The 22207-nt window shown below is 38.4% G+C and overlaps 2 protein-coding genes across 3 annotated transcripts in view; both read right to left on the bottom strand.

Annotated features, from left to right (window-relative positions):
- Positions 1 to 16664, bottom strand: part of atrnl1b (attractin-like 1b) — a 77163-nt gene extending 60499 nt beyond the window's left edge. The window contains exons 1-9 of the mRNA XM_057358543.1: positions 15549 to 16664; positions 4630 to 4713; positions 4256 to 4369; positions 3993 to 4121; positions 3570 to 3778; positions 2503 to 2677; positions 2172 to 2259; positions 1609 to 1864; positions 66 to 249 (exon numbers count right to left, since the gene is read on the bottom strand). Of these exons, the coding sequence (XP_057214526.1) occupies positions 66 to 249; positions 1609 to 1864; positions 2172 to 2259; positions 2503 to 2677; positions 3570 to 3778; positions 3993 to 4121; positions 4256 to 4369; positions 4630 to 4713; positions 15549 to 15784 (1475 nt within the window). The 5' untranslated portion in view covers positions 15785 to 16664. The remainder of the gene's footprint in view (positions 1 to 65; positions 250 to 1608; positions 1865 to 2171; positions 2260 to 2502; positions 2678 to 3569; positions 3779 to 3992; positions 4122 to 4255; positions 4370 to 4629; positions 4714 to 15548) is intronic.
- Positions 16665 to 18759: 2095 nt separating this feature from the next.
- Positions 18760 to 21574, bottom strand: LOC130569137 (pseudouridylate synthase TRUB1-like). 2 transcript variants are annotated; one of them, XM_057358553.1, is made up of 8 exons: positions 21405 to 21574; positions 20961 to 21056; positions 20764 to 20819; positions 20591 to 20690; positions 20457 to 20529; positions 20231 to 20370; positions 20026 to 20082; positions 18760 to 19933 (listed from the first exon to the last, which is right to left on the bottom strand). In XM_057358553.1, the coding sequence occupies exons 1-8, from the start codon at positions 21538 to 21540 to the stop codon at positions 19755 to 19757; spliced, it is 837 nt and encodes a 278-aa protein (XP_057214536.1). In that variant the 5' UTR covers positions 21541 to 21574; the 3' UTR covers positions 18760 to 19754. The 2 variants fall into 2 exon arrangements, with proteins under 2 accessions (XP_057214536.1, XP_057214537.1); XM_057358554.1 differs by having other exon boundaries at positions 18762 to 19933; positions 20591 to 20672.
- Between the last annotated feature and the right edge of the window lie 633 nt (positions 21575 to 22207).

Here is a 22207-nt window from a genome sequence, read left to right as displayed (position 1 = left end):
CTTTAAATATGTTTTACATTAAAGGACAACAACATATGTTTGCTTATTTGTGCGTTCGCTCTTACCAGGTGCGCGTCTGGACCTCATAGCGGTAAAGATCATCCACCAAGCCGTATTTGTTGGCAGGGAGAGATTTGTAGCCCCCGTGGACATACACGCTCTTGGTGGCACTGTGGTAGACGCTGCTGTGGCCGTACCCACCTTGAGCGATCGCTCCTTTGGTTTCTGGCACAAGCCATGTGTTCGTCACTGTGCACAGACAAAACAAAGCAAATCACTATTAATAAGTACAATTATCACAGTAAAGATAGATGTTCAAAAAAAACTAAATACAATTGATAAATGTAACAAACACAATATAAGCCACTATTAAAATAAGATGTCAATTTGCTTCAGACTATGGGTGTCACAGTATCCCAGTATTGACAATAACTGTGATATTAAATCCCACGATTATTGATAGCACGTTAAATCTACACATGATAATATTGTGAATAAATCAGCACCTGTGCAATTTGTTGGCCCAAAAAGGAGAAAACACAAAATAAAATCTGATATCATGACAGCTCTACTTGAGACAAACCTAGCTGAATAATAACTGAAGTCTGTGTCAGTGTACATCATATTGACTACATTTTGTACAAAAAATGTATTTATTTCAATGGGCTATATGCATGCGTGACTTCCGCGTTTCACTGTCAGTTTCCGGTTGGCGAGACTTAAAACAGAGAGAAATGGAAAAATGAGAAAATAGTTAAATTTAGCAGATGCTGTACATTGCGACACACAGCAGCGGTATATAGAAGTGCGGTTCTACCGTATTTGAAATGATACTTTCATAACTTAACATTTCGTTATAACATTCAAATACGGTAGAACGCCACTTCTATACACCGCTGCTGTGTGCCACAATGTACAGCATCTGCTAAATTTAACTATTTTCTCATTTTTCCATTTCTCTCTGCTTTAAGTCTCCCCAACCGGAAACTGCCCAGGGTTCTTCCTGTGAAACGCGGAAGCCACGCATGCATAGAGCCCATTGTTTCAGATAACCAGAAAGCCTGTTCTGGCTTGTCATACTCAGTCTGTGAGAATCCCAATTGAAGAGTGTTTGAGTTTAATGAGAGGACTTATCTCATCCCAACAAAACCGAGTGTCTGGCATGAGTTCATGACACTTTAAAGATTACTTAATACCACAGAGATTGGGGCTTTATCCTGGAGTTAAACAAGATTAGCAAAAGTACAGATTATCTGATGACTGAAACATAAAAAAAGATGCATACTGCTTCTCATGAAGAACCACAGCTCCATCTACTGGCTAACTGGTGTAAACTACGTTTTCAAACAGAATCTAATTAAAGGCTTTCTACAAAAATATTTTAGGCATAAAAGCCCAAAAATATAATAAAAAATGTACTTTTCATGCATAGAGGTCACTACAGCGGACAGGTATCAAAATGCAGATTCTATGCAATGGATTTTAATGGCACAGTTCCATATTAACCATCAGTGGACAATACTTTTACTTCTAATTTTAATAAAAAATGACAAAGTTCTATTTCTTGCCCCCAATCTCCCTTTTGGTACTGCTCGGTTAGTCACTCACAGATGTTGAGCTCCTGAACGTTGCTGATGTAGCCGTAGATGGAGGAGTAGCCGAAGATGACCACCATCACCATGTCTCCATTGTCCAGCTCTGCTATATGAGCAGAGTGGCCTTCCACAGCGTAGATCTGCCCATGGGCTGGCACAATGGGGTTCTTCTGCGACCACGTCATGCTGGGTATATTAAACACCCACAGTTCATCTGTTATGTTCTTAGCACCCATCTCCAACTTGCCTCCGAACATGTAGATGTTATCCTGGAAAAGAGAATAAAGATTTTCGTTTCAAAGTATTGGTCATTTATGGTTCCATTTATTTACTTGAACATTTAAATAAAAGTGTTTGGCTGGTTCATTTTATTTTGGGTGCTACAGGATATTCTTGTCGTTGTCAACAGCAAATCTGTATCAAAACAGATATTCAAGCCAAAGCAAGAACATCTAATCAGCTAAATATATTTATTCATTCATTCTAACAGTACACACACAGTATTTTGCTTAAAGATAGATACAAAAAAATATTCTTTAAAACAATCATTGTCGAACTTATGAAAACTGATGTTACCCAATATAGTGCTAAGGCATGTCCGTATCTCGGCAGGGGTCCGCTACTGACGGGCACGGTGTTCCAGATGCCACTTTCCAAATTATAACTGCAAGAAAACAGTGAACATTTTTTATCTGATGTTGCAATTTGTATTTTACACAATAATCCCGAGACGTCCCAAATCAAGACTACAAAGAGGGTAATAAACTTAGTTCTACAGAGAACAGCTGTTATCATTATTACAGTTATAAACTTCCATTTTTAGTCTATTGTCTTTATGCAATCCCAAAAATGTGATTTGCCCCTGATATCATGATCAACTGAGAATAAAAACATAAAAATCACTCACTTCAGAACCATTTGAAAGTTGCTGTAGTTAAATGTATAGCCGCCAACAACCCACATAACCTTCTCCTGCACCACGGCCTTATGGGATGCTCTGCCCAGAGACGCTCCAAATGGCTTCACTGTTGGCATAATCCAGTAAGACTCAGTGGAGGGCACCGTTAAAGAGCAGTCTGGACCTGAGAGAAAGAGACAGGGCAATGGCTACGTTAAACCTGTAAACTAACAAGCAGGGTTTATACTGCAATAACAGTAGGCTGGATGTGCGTTATCCCGCTTAGTACACGACACCTTGCCACATGAGTAAGTTATTAGACACAAAATATTTTATTAGCTCCCGAGTCCTAACTAATACAAACCTTGAGGAAATTTTTTTCTATCATCTTTAAGTCAAGACACAATGTTCAAACAAGACAATGCAAAACAGGCAATGTGGTTTAACCATTTCTTATATGTTATAAATTAGGCATATTTACATTTAATATATTTTCAAGTACATTATTTGTAAGATCAAGAAGACTGGCAGTGCCCAGATAACCATTTGTCATTAGTTCTACGCTGTTGTTATCTGGGAATAACACATTGGAATGCCTGATTCTGATTGGCCAATCACAACATTCCAGTGTGCAGTGCAATAATGCCTCTTATCAATTTCTCATGTTCATTACCATTCAAACCTTCTCTGACTCAATTTCCTGTCTCCTGTCACTGGCATAGTGAGAAGTTTGCCGGAGAGATTCATGTCACAACATCAATCTCAGGAAGGCCTTAAATTAAGCATCAGTCAGGCTTAACTGTGCCTCTGACACATTGCGACAGCGTGGATGCTGCAGTAATGCAGAAGTGACAAGTGCACCGCTACACAATGTCCACTAGGGGGTGACAACAAACGCAACCACAACAAACTCCCCTAGCTGCAAAGCCTTGCTGGGAGCACAGAACCTGAAAGGTCTCTGATTCTCACAACATATTTTTAAGCATCCTTCGGATTCTTTTGCTTTAACATAATCTGGAGAAGGGAGGGAGACGCAGCAGGGAGCGAATTGGAGAAGAGAATGGGTGAGAAAGTACCTTGCCAGCTGTCGTTGCACACGCACAGCTTTTCCCCGGTAAGGTCGCAGTAGCCGTGGTCCGGGCTGCCACAGTTGTTCCTGCAGTAGGGGATGTCGCAGGCCTCGCCCTTCCAGTACTTATCACATTCGCAATACACACGGCTCGATATCGAGTTCCCCGAGGTGCACTTCCCGTGGCCCGAGCAGTTATTTGGACATGAATTGATTCTGTAGGAGAGAAGAAGAGAGAAGGTCATAAAAAGCAAATAAGAAGGACAATTTCCTACTGAAAGGAGCCTGAATTGGGGGGTGCAAAGAACAGGGCTAAGCCCATGATTACATTAAATATGAAACCTGCACCATTCTTTGTTATGGAGTATTAGCACCCGACAGGCTCTTTTCAATTTATACAGTGCTGATGTCATTAACTCCTGACACTCACGAGTAGAAGATTTCAAATCCTGTGAGGTTGTAGGCAGCATCGCTAAAAAAGTGCAGGAGTGCATAGCCCGAGTTGGTCTCCACCTCAGGGACGGTCTCATTTCCTTTGACTTCGGGGACAATGAGACCACTGCGGGACAATTAAAGACAAAAACCTGGTTCAGAAATTATTCAGTTCATTTATCATCTGGCTCTGGGCCATCCTTACTGTTGCTCTCTATGACACAACTACATTCTAGATGTTCTCGAAAAAAAGACACTCACCTGAACACCGCTACTAAGGGAGCATAAATCGAGTCCCCGTCATAGACGTACATATGATCCCAGCTGCATTCGGTGGCGAAATGGTTAAACCGTAACCGCAGCACTGCGTTTGGGCTGCGAAACAAAGGTGATGACATAATGGTTAAGAACTTGTTGCTGTGTGCACAATCCAAAAATGAGAACATTTTACATCGTGTTCTCATTTCTGCCAAATCTAAGGAGTGCGAGGTGGAATGCGCTCTCCCAAGCCTTTTCTGGTAACACGACTCAGAAAACAACACGTTTTAAATAGGGGTTGTGCAGTAGGAAAGTGTGGGCAAAACAGTGTCAGAATCTGGTGAGAGAGAGAGAGATGAGGATAGACAGACACTTACTAGCCCTCGATCAGCCAGGTGCACTTAGTCTTGAACTTGTAGTTGATGGGGCCATCTGTTAGGTAACCAGACGGCTCAGTCAACCTGAAAAACAAGATCACAGTCAGCGTAAAGCATCCACATCCAACAAAGCCCGAGGGGCAAACAGAACAATGCTATGCATAAAGAAAAACATAAGTGAAAAGTGCTTCTTCAGTATAAGCAGACAAATAGGGTGGTTTCTGTGGTTACTTATGACCATATGGATGCAGGAATGCGTGGGAGATGTTCCACAATGATTCAATGCTGCAAATGCGTTCACGACACAGGCCGGGCCAATCAGTTTTCTCTCCCTCTGCCATACTGCAACAGAGCCGTCGGCCCCATGGAGCAATGGCACTCGGTTGTGTATTGCATCACCACGAAACACTAGACCCGTCTGTGTCATGGGCCGTCTTGTTTACCTAGACAGAGCCTATTGTTTGTAGATGCCGACTTAAAAGTCTCATAAACAATGACCTCAATATTCCAGAGACACACTCTTAATTGAACAAATGATTGCTGCTCACACAGCCAAACACTCCTCGGGGCAGAATCTCAGAGAAAATCAATCTTTACATTGCTGAGACCTTCTGTACTAGCCTTCTTGAAGAGAACAACAAAGACTGAATTGAGCTAATGTTACACAACTCTTTGGAGTGGATCAGAGGAAGTCACAGATTCAGAATCTTCAGAAAGAATGATAAATTATCATTACGCCTTCCTTGCAGCTCAACAGGTAGAATATGGTGCAAGCAACCTCAAGGTCAAGGATTCGATTTTCAGGTTCAGGTTTGAATTCTCATAAAATGTATAAGTGAAATAAAACACCATTAATGTCTTTGACAATAGTGTAATGAATTGCACATGCATTTGCCCACTTATTTCTTTTCCTTGAATATTCTGGACATATTGGTCGAAAACTGAACCTGAAAACAACTTTGCAGAAACTATAAGCTATTAGAATCTATTTAAATACTAGGGCTGTCAAACGATTAATCGAATCCAGAATAAAAGTTTGTTTTCCATAATATATGTCTGTGTACTGTGCATATTAATTTTGTATTTATAAACACAAAAACATAAACATTTCCTAAATATATAAACATATGAGTATATGTATTTACTTATATTTACCAATAATTGAAATGATACACAACATTTTTATATTTTTCTTAAATATATGCATGTATGTGTTTAAAAATAAACTTTAATATACACAGTATTATTATTATTATTACTTTATTAGTCCCTTTAAGGGAAATTTGTTTTGGGCAATGCAGGTAAAGGTAAAGCTGTACAAACAAGTTCCAACATAAATAACAATCATCCATAAACAAAAACCCTCACACAGTCCCATCCTTTGCATTTGAGTTCAACAACCTTATAGCCAGAGGAACAAAAGAGTTTTTATAACGGTTGTTACACAGACATATATTATGTAAACATAAAATAATATTCTGAATGCGATAAATCGCGATGAATCATTTGACAGCCCTAAAAAATAGACAAAAATGACGGCAACAGAGAGGAAAAAGTTACAATAACAATTTTTACTTTTTTTTTAAACTACAGAAAACATCAACCACAAAAGTAAAAATAGCAGCTAGCATTCACACTTTCTGCCAAGAAATTAGGTCATTGGGTTAAGAAAATCCCGTTAACACACACAATCTGAATGTGGCTAAACTAATATCAGAATATTGTGCATTTTCACATTTATTGTTATTAAAATGAATAACAAAGTCAGGCCAAAAGATGAGTGCATTTATATTAAACCTAAATTCAGCATCAAGGGAACTGCTGCTACCAGTATGCTATTGCCAATCATTGTGGTTGTTGTCCTCCTGTGATCATTTCCGTGGGTCTGTGAATCACTCCTTACAAGAAGTTGAGAATTTCTTCATATCCCTTTCAGTACTGCACAAACAAGGCATCTGTGACTAACACAAAAGCTAAAAATCTGGCAGTCACTTTCTTGTTGTAGTCAAAATCGCAGCCTATTAACAAGTTGCCCAGCTATTTCCCCACTCTGTTCTCCAAGTCTATAATCAGACATCGGGATTTTAAAGAGCAGTAAAACACAGTAATCACGGTGTACCACATCCTGTGCTAGGGACGACGTCCCTCAGCCCGAGTGCAGGCGAAAGAGTTTTTTAAATGTACAATCGGCAGCCCAAAAAAGGTAAGGGATAAGGACTGTAGGTGAGTCAATTATTTACCAAGTATTCATGAATCTTTTATGAACTAGTACCACCAGATATATCCACCAATAGGCAGGACAAATTCCTACTCTACAGTCGCCATTGGACAAGGTTCAGTCACCCAGGCCAGAAGGCTGGCCTCGGGCATTCAGACAGACACGCTGGTAAGAATTACATAAAGACTGCAAGTATACAGAACAGCCAGCAAAACCCAAAAGCTCCTATGCTCGAGGTAAGAGCTGCCCAAAAGCTTAGTAGCTGACCTTCAAAATGAAAATTATTTACACGCCCTCTTGTCATTTCAAACCTGTATGACTTTCTTTCTTCTGCTAGAAAGAAAAGAAGATATTTTGAAAAATGTTGGTAACAGAACAGCACAGCCCCCCACTCACTTCTATTGTAACCAATGCAAGTGAATGGGCGGCTGTGAACGACATTCTTCAAAATATCTTCTTCTGTGTTCTGCGGAAGGAAGGAAGTCATACAGGTTTGAAATGACAAGAGGGTGAGTAAATGATGACAGAATTTTCCTTTTGTAGGTGAACTGCTCCTTTAAAGAACCGCAAGGTGAAACTCGGTGGCATAATGTTAAAATTTAAAGGCCTTTTGCAAAAGTCTTCATAACCCAACCCCACTCCTGCCACGTGAATAGGTGTGTAGTGATGCCTCTTGATGTCCTCCTAACCGTGCCTATCTTTGGAACCTGCGGCTCTGTGGTAGGCTTGCTACCTCCCACTACCCGTTAGTTTGGCTGAACCCTAGCTGTTGTGTAACAGGAAAGCTGTTGTAAGCGTGATGTGGAGGCAAGAACACTAGGTTGGCACTGAAAAATGTAGGCCTCTTCATTTATTAAAACAGTCATGGAGTCACTTGGATGGCACTACACACATCTACATACATAATCAAAAAAGTCCACGTATCTAAACAGCATTAATATTTATTTCCTATTAATTAATATTTAATCATTTGTGTCTCTCAAACAGTAGAGGATTGAGCCAGCAATGCTTTGATCATAGGTTCAACTCCCACGGAATCCATGAATAAAGATGAAATAAGAAAGTTACTGTATTGCAGATGGGATGTTATCGAGCATTTCACATTGAGGAGTAGACTCACGGAGCAAACAAGATCAAACAAGGTACAAGAAAAAGAACCATTCAAGAAGAGACCACCTCAACATTTTTACTGTCAAAGGGGATTTTGGAATAGAAATCCATTTGATCAAATTCAAAAGCTTCTTGTCATTGTCCTGATGTTTGGGAGAAGTGACATGCAGAGTAAGGTTCCATCCGGCCTGCGTCAGTGTTTGACAGAGCTCTCAACAATACAAAGCATTGGATTTATGCCTGGTCCAAAACAAAAGAGATATTTTAAGTAGATATCATACGCTGCCTCCAGTGGACTTACCTTTGTCTGACCTGCATTTTGTCACTAGCACATTAACTGGATCCCAACGGTAATCTATATTATAGAAGCCACTTTTAAAAGCTAATGCAGGAAATTGAAGTAATACTAAAATATAAGCTGCCATCTGCCACTGACTTTTCTCTAATGTAGAATCACACAGTCTGATACAATGTGTAAGACAAGCAGTCTTTCAAACAGCCCTGAGTTTAGTCTACATGACACATGAAAACATAAAATCTTCCTTTTCTGAAATGGAAAACAAATAAGCCTAGTAGTGATGCTTACAACCTGCATGTACTGTTTATCAGAGGTGTTTTTATTTACATCTTGTAACTGCTTCAGTAAGTAGCCATAGTTGCATAAAATACAAAATAAAGATGAAAAAGTACTAATTAAAAACAAACTTTGAGCAAGATGCAAGTAGCTATATGCACTGTAGTTGGTACAAGTTAAGTTATTTGTCAATACTGAGATCAGATGAATATGATGCAGCTTATGTTTGCACTTTAGAAAGTCATCAGCAAAGATCAGTCTATAAATAGAGCACAGATCATGTCGGCAGGCTTGGCTTAACCCAAATGCCAAATCAGTTCACCAACAACTACCCACCCAGCAGTCTACAGCAGACATGATTTCATACATCTAATGGATGTTTATACACACACAACAAAGATCAAAGTACTAATTTCACAAAACTACACCTAAACCTTAACCCACTGCAAAGTGTGCTTTTTCATTCACAAGTACATTTCACACATTTTAAACCACAAAATGTCATTCTGAACTGTGATATTACAGCTGATAAAGCCACCAAACACCAGGGGCCAGTTAAATAAACTTAGCCGCTAAGTTTATTTGTTAAGACTGAATCTTAACAACTAGTCTCACTGACTAGCAATTATTTAAAGGGGTCATTTGGCGGAAGTACGTGTTTTTCTGTGTTTTTGGTGTGTTATAAGTTGCCCATGCATGTATTAGACACGTAAAATTGCACAAATGAAAGTGTGGGAACAAAAGATGCATTCTATCTAAAAGCGAATGCTCTATAACATGATTTGACTAAGACCACCCAAATCTACACATAGTTAAGGTGGGCGTAATTGTAAATCTCATTGCATCGTCTGTCAGTACAATTGCTTTGGAACCTGATGTTCCGAATATGGTAAGAGAGGCGTTACATTTCCGTGAAATGCTTGCAGTATTTGACCAATCCCTACGCACTGGTGAACTGGCCAATCATAGCACACCTCGATTTTCAGAGCGATGAGCTTTGTAAAAAATCATTGCGTTTCAGAGAGGCGGCGCAAAGAGGAGATACAAACATGCACGGTATGTGGAAAATGCAACGTTTTTTAAACTTTAAATGGTGTATACACATTGCGTTACATCTAAAACAAACAATAATATTCGTTTTAGCCGTGCAATATGACCCCTTTAAGACCAATCAGTCTTACTTTTCAAATTTCAATTAGACCAATCTTCCTTTTTATGTAACTGACTTTAAGAAGTTATTACCAGTCTTAAAGAAAAAAAAGACTAGTCTAAGTAGTTTATGCAACCGGCCCCAGGTCTACTCAAACTCTGTGTATACACCGCGCTGCGCCGCATCCAGTGTGGACAAAATTTTTAATTATAATGGGTTCTAATGCGTTTTATTGTCTTTTGTCGCTTCGCACAAAACCAGTCATAAGTAGAATGGGTATATTTGTGGCAAAGCCAACAAAACATTGTATGGGTCAAAATTATGGATTTTTCTTTATGCCAAAAATCATCACATCGTGTCTACACCTGATGCAGCGCGACGAGAAATGACACACCGCTTGTTCTAATGGGATAGCCGCGTCGCATCCAGTGTGGACAAAATTTAAAATTATAATGGGTTCTAATGTGTTTGATGTCTGGTGTAGACACGGTGTTAGGATATTAAGTAAAGATCATGTATAATGAAGATATTTAGTAAATTTCCTAACGTAAATTTAAACGTAAACTTTATTTTTGTGAGTGGATGCAGCAAAATCGCAAACAAAAATGGCCAAAAACATGCCTACAAACTTCGCTTGCTGCTGCCCACTCTTTGGGAATTACCCACTCACGTTTGGTGTCTATGTAAAGCTTAGAATTACGTCATTACAGCGGCAGGTCAATAGAGAGCGTTAAAACAAACCTGTTTCTTCTTAGAAACAGCCAGCTACAGCGCCTCTGATGGACAACTTTAAGGGCGATTTTCTCAGTATTTTGAATTTTTTGCTCCCTCAGATTCCAGATTATCAAATAGTTGTATCTCAGCCAAATATTGTCCTATCCTAACAAACCATCAACGGAAAGCTCATTTATTCAGCTTTCAGATGATGTATGAATCTCAATTTCAATAAAATAGACCCATAAGACTGGTTTTGTAGTCCAGGCAGGGTCACATACACAAGTTGAAAATTCACAAATCCACTAGAGAATACAAGGACTTCATACTATCAGAAGTTCAACTTCATAGTACTATCTGAAAAAGCGCTATTCGTTTTCAATAATGCGCAGGTTACAATTCTGAAGCAGGCTTTAACTTTAACAACACACACACAGTAAACAGAAAAATAACTTGAGGTAAATCATGTAAGGACAACATGCAGTTAGCAACAAACCGCCAGCCCATCTCCAAGTAAGACTGTGACTTAAACTACATCATGAAATTACTGCTCTAAAAATGCTCAAACCGCACACTTAAAAATAAAGTTGACTCCATTAGTGATTCAGAAACCAGGGACTAATGCGTGGACATTGACAACTTAGAAATTGGTGCACAATATTTCACATATCTCCATTAAGTATACCATTGCATTTTTTCTATTATAATTTTCTATTTCTAATTCAGAGAAATAAACTAAACTGAAAACAAATTAAACAAGATGTTACAAGTTTGTTTCTTTGTAACTAAAGAATTAAATACGACATTCACCATGCTTCCTTGTTAAATTCTAACTAGAAGTAACATGAACCAGAGACTCACATTATAAGTGCACCAACAGGCAAGCAAGGTGATTGTTACTTATGAATCTGAAACCGAACACAGGCCATTAATAATTCTGCATCCTCATAAACAATATCTGCACAGCAATCTGGGGCCTAAACAATTGGTGCGGTAAGCCAGGCAAGTGACAAATTCCCCTTACAAAAGAACAGAATTTCGTTCCGTGTATCCACAAAGCCAGTCAATAATGCACAACAAAACGCTATTTGTCAGGGCGATTGCTCACTTTTGAGACCTCCCCTTGTGTGAAAGATAGTCTACCTGGCTGCCCGAGACATAAGGCCAGGCTTATAGATGGCAGAGCAGAATCTAACAGGGAATAACACCGTGTGGTATGGTGAGATGAAAGATCAGTACTTGGACAAGTTACCTGGACAAATACCAATAAGTTATTCATCCTTTCATGTAGGTCTGGTTATCACTCTGAAGTTTATTTTGAGTGACAGCGTTATTTATAATGCTAATAGCATCATATCAGCTGACTCTGAGATGGAGAAAAGAGAATGATCTCTAGTCTACCCAATAAGAGTGGGCTGCTATTTAAAGCAAGTGCACAGGAGCTTTGTTCAAGAGTTTCATTTATCACACAGCTGACAAACTATTGTACATTCACTTCAAGCTAAATCATGTCTTTCTACAGTACCTTTGACACCCATTGTGAAGATACAGGTAGATCTATATGTAGTACATCTATAGATAGACAGACAGACAGACAGACAAAAAGACAGACAGATAGTAGGGATGCACAATAAATTATCTGCCATATCGGTATCGATAAATTTATAATAAAATTTAGGCTGATATATTATAGCCAAAAAATCATAAATCATTTCCTCTGGTTAAACTTCTTCAGCTGCACCTTGGTCACAGTTAAAATGCTGTACAGTAGGCTACTGTCTTTCTGTCGTGAACATTCATACTGCTATTAGCAAAACATTGATGTAGGAATTAGGGATGCTCCAATCCGATATTTGTATCGGGTATTGGTGTCGATACTGAATAAAATTCTAGATGGGGTATCGGTGACAACTGGCCTGATCTGACATCAAATCAGATAGCTAGTCGATGTAAAAGTTTATGGAGATGCTGGCTTTTAAACGCCTTCGCGCCGTGGCTGTGCGCAGTGTGTGACATTATACGTTAGCAACGTGCTCAGTACACAGGTGAACAAGCTAACATATGGAGCATAGAGCAGCGAACAGCATGGAAAGAGCAAAAACATCCGCGATTTAGAGGTATTTTACAACAGCTATGCCAACAGGTTCCACGGCTGTTTGCAATATATGCTGAGTAAATGTTCCGAGGGGTGGTGATAAAACTTCGAATTATACCACAAATTTAATTGAGATTTCATACCAAAGAGCACGTTATAAACTAAACAGTTATAAAGAGATTTTGTTTCTATTTATTTTAGGGATGTGCGAGACTAGTCGTTTAAATGGTACAGCTCCTACTAGTCGACACTGAAAACAACAGTCGATCACATGAAAAAATTACACAAAATGTTATAATTCAAATAACTTTCATTTTAATGTTTCGTTTAAAAATATTTTACATAACATACTAAAACAATATGAAGAAAGAATTATTAACAGATTTTAAAAGTGTATGAGGAACGATCTAGCATGTGTTTCCTTTGTGCCAACGGCATTGCGTTTAGAAATGACCACTTGAAATACGAGTTGTGGGGGTGTTTTGAGGGAGGAAAATGGTAGGTTTTACGCAAACTATGTCATATCAAAGTGGCATATAATAATTTCACTGGAGCCATGCTTATCGGTTTCTTATTGCCGCGATGCGGAAAACACGGACAGAAGCGCGGAATGCATGCATAAACGTAAAAGTAGATAATGATCTAAAGCTACATACAGTTATGTTAACAATTACTTATTGATATTTATAATTATTTTAATATTTAAAATTCAATGCATGAAAGACGGATTGACATTATTTGATGGCAGAACGAGCTGTAAATACGGTGAATGCATCTTGAGCACACAGAATAAAACTGAGATGAGAATGTCTCCACTTCTAGATTCACAGAACTTTGAAATTTCTTATACAGTATTATGTTTATCACAAAAAAAGTGCTTGAATAAACGTGATCGCTTAGCACTGTTATCTTTATGTCCTTGCAGAGTTATTGTTCACAAACATTGAGCCGACTTTCCTTTGAGCATAATGCCTGCATTTCCCCAGCAAGAACATATAATCTTAACATCACAATCACACAAGTGTTAAAGGGGTCATATGGCGTGAACACGTGTTTTTCTGTGTCTTTGGTGCATGTATTAGACACGAAATATTGCAAAAATGAAAGTGTCAGAACAAACGATGCATTCTATCTAAAAGCGAATGCTCACCCAGACCTGCCTGAAATGCCTCGTGTAACCACACCCCCACAAATCTAAGTCAGTTCGTGGCATGATTTGACTAAGACCGCCCAAATGTATACGTAAGTAAGGTGGGTGTACCTGTCAGTACAATTGCTTTGGAACCTGATGTTTCAAATATGGTAAGAGGCGTTACATTTCCGTCACATTGCAGTATTCGACCAATCATTACGCACTGGTCAACTGGCCAATCATAGCACACCTCGCTTTTCAGAGCAATGAGAAATTTTCGTCCCCGTGAACCAGAAGTTGCAATCGTTTTTACTTCCGTATTTTGACGCATTTCCAATTGAAATGGAATTTTGAATGAGAAAAATAGTGGGCGTGGCTTTTGTCTTTCTCTGAATTTGATTGATGTATAAAAGCAGCCGTTGCATTTTGAAATGGAACTGGCAGCAGACTGACAGTTGAAGGGGAGGAGTTAACGGATGCTCCACCCAAGCCATCTAACATGCGTCATTTAAGATGGATAGACATTACAGGACGGAAGTTCTTTTTTAGATTTTGACTAAAGATTACGAGGGCACACGATTTTTAAGAGGAGAATGACCCATATTGATAAACTATTTAAAGCAAACGCTGCAATATTTAATGAAAAATAGGCATTGTAATTTTTTTTTTCACTGGGACTAAGCTAGTGAACTAGTTATATTTTGCAATTGTTGCACTGATGCTGGTTTAATAAATAATTCACTAAACTTGTTTGTTATTTTGTGTTACAGGGTTAGGAAATTATTGTTTAAGTTGAGCCTGATGCCTTGCACAGTGCATACAGTTGCATACAGTTTGTTAAGTAATTCAGCAATTTTACCTTAGTATCGGATGGTACTCGGTATCGGCCAATACCGAATCTCAGGTATCGGAAGCAAAACTGGTGGATCGGAGCATCCTAGTAGGAATAGTATGTAGATACAGTATTTATGAATGTGTAAATTATAGGAACAAAAGCATATTGTTCAGACTGATGTCTGAATGCTTTCTGTCTTGAGACCTGTTAGACATGTGGCTATTAAGAACATTTTCTGGGTTGCTCTTGAAGAACATCTATCATTTGTTTATTAAATAAAAAATATAACAGAAAAGTTTTAAAGTTAAAAAAACTAGTGTAGGCTTGGTACATGATTTTCAGGGGAAAAAATAGAACTAATGGTTTCCTTGTGTTCTGCAGTCAATGTTTTCAAATAAAAGTAGTTGTCCACTTTTTGCCTTTTGCTTCAGTCTTACGGAATTTTATATTAATATTTATATACTGTATAGCGGCCAATATATCGGTTATTGGATTCCAATGTTAAAGAATTATCGGTTATTGTTATCGCCCAAAATTTACATATCGGTGCATCCCAGATGGGACGGACAGACGGACAGATATGCATTTCAAAGTTTAAATATCTTAATTCTGCCAAACTGTGTCATGACCCATGGGACTTCACAGAAGAATATAAAGACTTTTATAAAGTGCATATAAGATCTAGATTTTCAGCCACATGAAAATGGTTTGAGAAAAGGGATCAGTTAAGAACAAACGCCCCACATATCAGGCTTTGCCCAGATGGTGCACACATGTTAAAAGTCCCTTTCAAGTTATCCATCATACCTAGACAAATATAAAAATGCAATTAGTAACAAACTTTAGAAATTATTGCACATACCAAGGAACCAGCCAACAGGTTTGATGTTTATGCTGGGTTACAATCACTCACAACACTCAGCAATAAAACAAATCATACTAACAAGTTTTTTTTACAAATCTAAGGTCAGTTTAAAGAAACTACATTTTACACGCAAACACCTTCAACGTGTTACCATGATCCAGACCCCCAAAGCTTAGAACAGGTTCAAATGTTTCTAATAGTTATTCATGTCTAATTTAATACTCACTTGAATCTGCCTTGGCAATGTTGGCACTGGTCCCCAACCCATCCACGATCACAGACACAGGATCCGTTCACACACCTGCCAGACAGACAGCTCTTCTCACACGGTTTAGATGGAGATCCTTCCGATATCAGCACCAGGGAGAACATCACACACAGCCATAAATACGTGTGCATGCCCTGCAGTCTCTGCCTGACCAGAAAAAGCTTCAGGATGGGCATCCTCCTCCCAGCATCCATAGTTTCAAGGATGACTTTGCTGCTGTTAGACTGGGTATCAATATCCTAGGGCCGTTCTTCCCAATCTGGTGCCCAGACTGTTTCAATTATAACAGCAAGGGGGATCCATTCACAAATATTACGAATATTCCTTAAATATACGAGATCGCAGCTTTTTCCAAAAAATGTAAGCAATCACTTCACGGAAACCCCCCAGATGAGGATGTGATATGATAAAATCAGTACAAACACAAGCATGTTAAATCATATGTCTCGCCTCATTGTGTTTCTGAACAAGGGCAGGAATTTCCTACGTTACCTCCTGCGGTACAGGGCTGGAAAATAATCCCCCATGACATTGAAAAAAATATTTCCCCCCGTAACCATAACTCAAGCGATGGGATATTTTCAGTTTTAAACCATCATATTAATCAACGGTCTTTTTCTGTTTCCACAGACCCTCCGCAGCCATTTTAAAGCGTAAACATTGAGCAGGCTGGCCAAATACACTGCTGGTTCGCTTTAAATCCTTTAAACCTTTAGCTTTTTCTTAGTTAAACGTTCATGAGCTACACATAAACCGCTAAACGGAGCAGGAAGCGGAGATGTTTTGAGAGTAGAACGCATCCTTTCAAACCGCAGCAGTCAGTAATATGGATGTTGTTTCTGCTGTTGTCCGTTGCGCTGAGGGATTTGGAAAACCTGAGGAACTATCCTCTATGCGCATATTTTCCCCTTTTTTCAACCTCAATGTGTTATAATTCCTGTCCACCGCCTCGCGCCCCGGGATAGGTGTGCTTCGTTTTCGTCCGGATGTGTTGAAAAATCCTTATTGTATGAATTTGGCCCGTAGATCAACGTTTATGCGTCCACGGTGCGAGCTGCTCGCGCTGGCTGCTCCTCAGGTTGGAGCAAACTCAATACCGAGATGTCCGCGCATGCTCAGTAGTAAGAGCGCACATTTAAAGAGACAGTGGTCAGTGTGCGCGTCCCCGGACTTTCCATTGCAGTAGGATAGAATTTATTAGATAATAAACCTTTTTTAAGTGGAAAATATTTCGTGTATGGGAACAATGGAGATGTTTTTCTTGTTTGTTTGTTTTTTGAAACTCTTTGAAAGTAGTATTTGTGCTGTAGCCTACTGTGTGAAACATTGACTTAGCATTTGTATGTACCGTTACTTTTACATTTATGGATTTAGCGGACACTTTTATTCAAAGTGACTTACAGTTCATTCACTTATTCATTCACTTATGATATGTATAATAAATAAAACAAATAAATAAATAAAACATTTTTACCCATTGAGCTAATAACATCCAGCTACTAGTGGCAAGCACTTCAAAATCATAGAAGTTAAATAATCAATTTTACCTAGAACTATGCAAGAACAGACCAGCATGAAACAATAATGCATATTACGTTTAATTGCATCAATAAAATATATGACAACTGAGAAACACAACGCCCTTACGAAAATTTACCATGGTTTTACTACAGTTAAAACCAAAAAAACATAGTTACTGTAGTACAACAATGGTTATCACAAAATATAATTGTTTTTTAGAAAACCATGTTTTTTGTAAAAACCATAGTAAACGATGGTTACTGTAGTAAAACCAAGGTTTTGCCATAAGTAATCAATGCACCAAAAAAACATGGTTACTACACTTGTACCACAAAAAAAAAACATGGTTAATTTTCTTAAGGGCGTATTGTTGTCAATTAGCCATCTCACGTCCAAACTTCACAACATCCTCAGTGATTGACTATCAACAATCCCAAATATGAACTTTTTCCCCTCTTTTAAGTGCTTGGTGCATCTCAGTAAATGATACACTGTTGCCCACTCCATAGGACTAAAACAGTAACCAGAGTACTGCATGATGGCATACATCCCTGCTGCTCTTTCTGTGCCACTCTTTTATTAGTATCACCAGAAACATATGGCGTTGTTTTCTTGCTATAATGTGGAGCATGGGTGTGTCTCCTGCAGTATAATCAAAAGACAGACCAACAAAGGGCCAGATATGGAGAGCATATTAAAATCTCTTATGATCAGACCAATTATCATGTTACAGACAGTAGCTCTAAAACATTTTTTACATTTGCACAAGTCATACAGTCTATAAGAACATACCTATCTCATTTAGAGCAACCATACATTCTTTCATGGCCCACTAGGGAACATGACACTTTCTCTTAAGACCTTAAGCAGAGGAATGAAAGAATCAGAGCCTCGGGCTATAAAGAGAGATTCAGTCAAATGCAGAATTACTGCACTTGCATGCCCCTGCCTGTCACAAAGCACATGTGCCATAACTGTCCGCTGATGCAATACCAGCACCTATAGGATTAGCAAATATTGTCATGTGGGAAGCAAATGTGATTCACAATTCATTGCTCTGTACCTCAAAGGTAAAGCACTACAGTGCCCCCAGATGGTAAACACTTAACAGCATAGTTTTGCTGCAGCTTTATAGAGCTCCTGAAGCAGCATGCATGAAACTGGCACTTGCATGATGTAATGTACTTCAAAAATTAGATTAGTTGATCCATGGCAGTAGAGAGATCTGTATTACCTCTTCTTTCTAAAGTAAATAAATGTAATGCAGTCAAGGGTGGAGGTAAGGTTTATATTTCAAAGAGATTTCCAGTGATTCTCTTTGTTCATAATGCCTTTAAAGTATGGGTGGACACACTGTCTGAAAGCAGAGAAGACAAATTTGATCTTTTGATCTTAATCCCTGACTAAAAGGGATTTACAGATGATTGAACGCATAAAACACTCCAATAAACCAGATTCATCTCAACCAGAGCTTATAATGTCATTCTATGGTGTAAAATGCCTTTAATACATTTCTTTTTTTTTGGCATACACTTAATCGTGTTTTGGAATAGTGTTTGTGTTTTGTAAATTTGAGGTCTGCGGTTTTGTGAGGAACAAAAGAATGAAAAATATGAGAAATCTTTAAGCAATTGGGAAAGTGTAAACTGTGACATATTATTTAAAGAAATTACCATAATGTTATGAGTTACAACACAAAATGTCGTATTATAACTTCCCTTGAGGTTACAAATGAGCAAAACCCCTTCTATAAAATGTATTTGTATATCAGGTATTTACAGTACTTTTAAACAAATTATATAAAGATGCAGAACAGAGAACATTTCTTATGCTGGAAACAAAACAAACTGCAAGACATAGATATTTATTAGCAAACCAAAATAGCTGTAGAAAATAGCAGAGTGTAAAGAAGACAGGATGTAGAGACTGATCAAAGGTATTGATAGATCCAACTTGATATAACAAAAAGTCCAGTTCAGTAGTTCTTACGCTAGGTGTCACTAGATCGCTTTTTGACTTTGTCCCTTGGCTCAAGTTCATTCTTCTAATCAACCACTTGGCATATACAGAGATGGGGGGAAAGAACAGCAGCCAGGAGACAAAGTGAAGATATAATAAAGAGCAGAATTTATAGAATTGATCTGACTAGAAACAAATTCAATAGGGGTTATTATGCCAGCATAGACAGCGGAACATTACTGCTTGACAACATTGTCTTGTGATGTTAAACTTGGAAATAAAACTTATCTTGTGAAGACAAAACAGCATGCAACATAAGATTAAGCAAGAACCAGAATAATACAAAATGAATGATTATATTTTTAAAAATCAATGTAATAAACGAAATACAACACACATGAATGTTACTCTAATAAAGCACACAGAGGATGCTTTTAGGAAGCTCAGGTGCATAATACAGTTATAATACAGTAGCTCAAGCCTTTATGTAAAAGGCACGAATAAGTCTTTCAGTGTCCGAAAAAGAGAGAAATAATCCCATTTCAGCAATACTTCTGAGGTGAAAAAAACATGATTTCAGAGTGGACATGGCAATTTCCTCTCATTGGAAATGTAGTTTGTCACTCACAACCTGTAAGCATTTTGCAATGCTCTGCTCTATAGCCACACCCTTAGATTTAGAGTTTATCCTTCGAGTTTTATTTTTTTGGCATTCGTCTCGTGCTCTGGTGATACTGGGCAGGGCTTCAAAACTTGAGCGATGTCTGCGAAGGTCCAGTGATCCTCCCTTAACGCATCCTCCAAGCTGAAGCCCTCCTGCTTGATCCGGGTCAATTCCTTTAAGTGAGCGCAAGATGACAACGCTGCAGAAGAATTGGTGTAACTAAGATTAGACATGCCAAATAGATGAGATGTTACTGAGACTGCATTCAAATAAATATTTTTAGATTCCTACCTTTTCCAAGATCATCAACCAGACTTCTGACATGACATCCACTTCCACTCTCAAGGTCTGAATGTACAATGTAAATGTGTAAATACAAAGCACTTCATTGATACAGTAGCATACCACTGTTAAGTACCTGGACGAATATAACTGTGTTAACATTGTGGTTATGATAAAAACATCTTTGCCTAAATATATAACATGAATGAGAAACCTAATGTGAATAGCGGCGGGCTGAAGTCTTGTAAAGAGAGACCGTAGACTCTCACAGGACGTGCAGGTTTAGGCTCGACCTCCTGACCTTGCTTCATCAAGGCAGCCATGCGCTTGCCGTTCTTTTTCAGGGCTGAGTATCTTCAAAATGCAAACATTTCTATGACTTAAGGAAATAAACACATATAAAGCTCTTGTTCTTTATCAAATGAAATGGTCAGACTCACAGAGGTGGAACCTGCATAATTTCACCAGTAAACTCCTTCAACTTCTCCTCCAAAGCTTCTTTTGTGATGTGATCTGAAAAATAGAACATTTTCAAGCCCTAATCCTCACAAGTGCAAAAAATTACAATTCTCACCATATTTCTTCTCTTCAACAACATTTCCTTTGACGTCAAGAGTATCGGTTGCTATCCCTAACTCTGCAACAGCTGTGTATTTCTGTAAAAACACCACACGCTGCAAAATTATGCTAATAAAAATGGAAATGACAAATGGAGAAAGATTAACTTGTGACCCAGCAAATGTTTACCTTTGGTCCTTTGAGCAATGAGGTAAGCATCTTTGTTCCTTCACCAATTCCAATCACTGTTTAAACAAATCATGTATGTTTTCTGTCCAACATGTAACAACTTGGAAAATCTTGATCTAGCCTTTCATATGTGATCTTAACCATCTCATAATATCAAACTACTGTTTGTATCTGTCTCATCGAAAGAAAACATTTACCAAGTACACCAGATGAATTGCTGTCCAGAGTGCCGCCATGGCCGATTTTCAGTAGTTTTTTTCTTTTACGTGATTTTGTATTTGCAACACCAGCCTCTGTGCAAGAAAAAACATGTTAAACATTAAAAAACATTCTGACACTAAATCAAACTTCATCTTGTGATCAGATGGTCAATGCAGAGGCGTGACCAATTCTGCCTTCATATCTCTCGAAATTACACGAAATACGAGTTTCCTATGTGAAAATCAGAGGGTGTTCATGCGCAATGTTTACATAGGAAACTATTTCCGATCATTCCGAGTAGAAATGTGAAGGCAGTAGCCTATAATAACATACGCACTAGGCGCATAACAGAATATCCGCTATTTTACTGCACGTACATTTGCAGACCACATCGAAGTGCTGAAAAGAAAGTAAGGAAAAAGAAATGAAAACTCATTCACCCCTTAAAAGCTTCTTCTTCAGCCTGCCTAACACCTCTGCCGAGGTTGGGCCCCGTTTCTTAAAAACGGCAAATATACCATGCAAAGACTGCAGTTGGGATAATGTAGTGTTTGGTGCTGCTATCGTATCAGCCATGCTTGACGCTTACTGCGCAGTATGATGACGTCTTTCACTGGTACTAGACGCTTTTGCCTTGACTGCACTGGCGTTCGAGACATCTCGAATATTTCCCACCTCAAAGTAGGACACGTCTGGAACGTCGCTGGATATCCGACCTCTGAACTCAGGGCAAATTAAGTCGCAATTCAATGTATACAGGATGTTAGTTTATGTATAATGTTTATGATGGCAATATATACCCATTAATTGTATTTTTTTAGGTTCACGTGATACTAGGAATTATTGTACTAATGTTGCATTTATAGTATACATTAAAAATGACCTTGTCTTTTAAATTTAGAAGTGTCAATACTGTTAGATGGTGTTTTTAATCATTTGAAAAAAGTGTCTGTTATTAGTTGTGACCCTGGACCACAAAACCAGTCTTAAATTGCACCGGAACATTTCAAGTAATAGCCCAAAATACATTGTATGGGTCAAAATTGTCTATTTTTCTTTTGTGCCAAAAATCATTAGGGTATTAAGTAAAGGTCATGGTTCATTGAAGATATTTTAGAATCTTTTAGACTGTAAATCGTATTATATTGTATTGTCATTGTGTTGAATGTCTGTACTAGAAGCTTCCAACACCAAAGAAAATTCCTTGTGTGTGCAAGCACACTTGGCAATAAAGCTCTTCTGA

This window comes from Triplophysa rosa, linkage group LG18, assembly GCF_024868665.1.
Source record: "Triplophysa rosa linkage group LG18, Trosa_1v2, whole genome shotgun sequence".
Lineage (NCBI taxonomy): Eukaryota > Metazoa > Chordata > Actinopteri > Cypriniformes > Nemacheilidae > Triplophysa > Triplophysa rosa.
The sequence above is the reverse complement of the archived record's forward strand: the minus strand, read 5'-3'. Positions and strand labels throughout refer to the sequence as shown.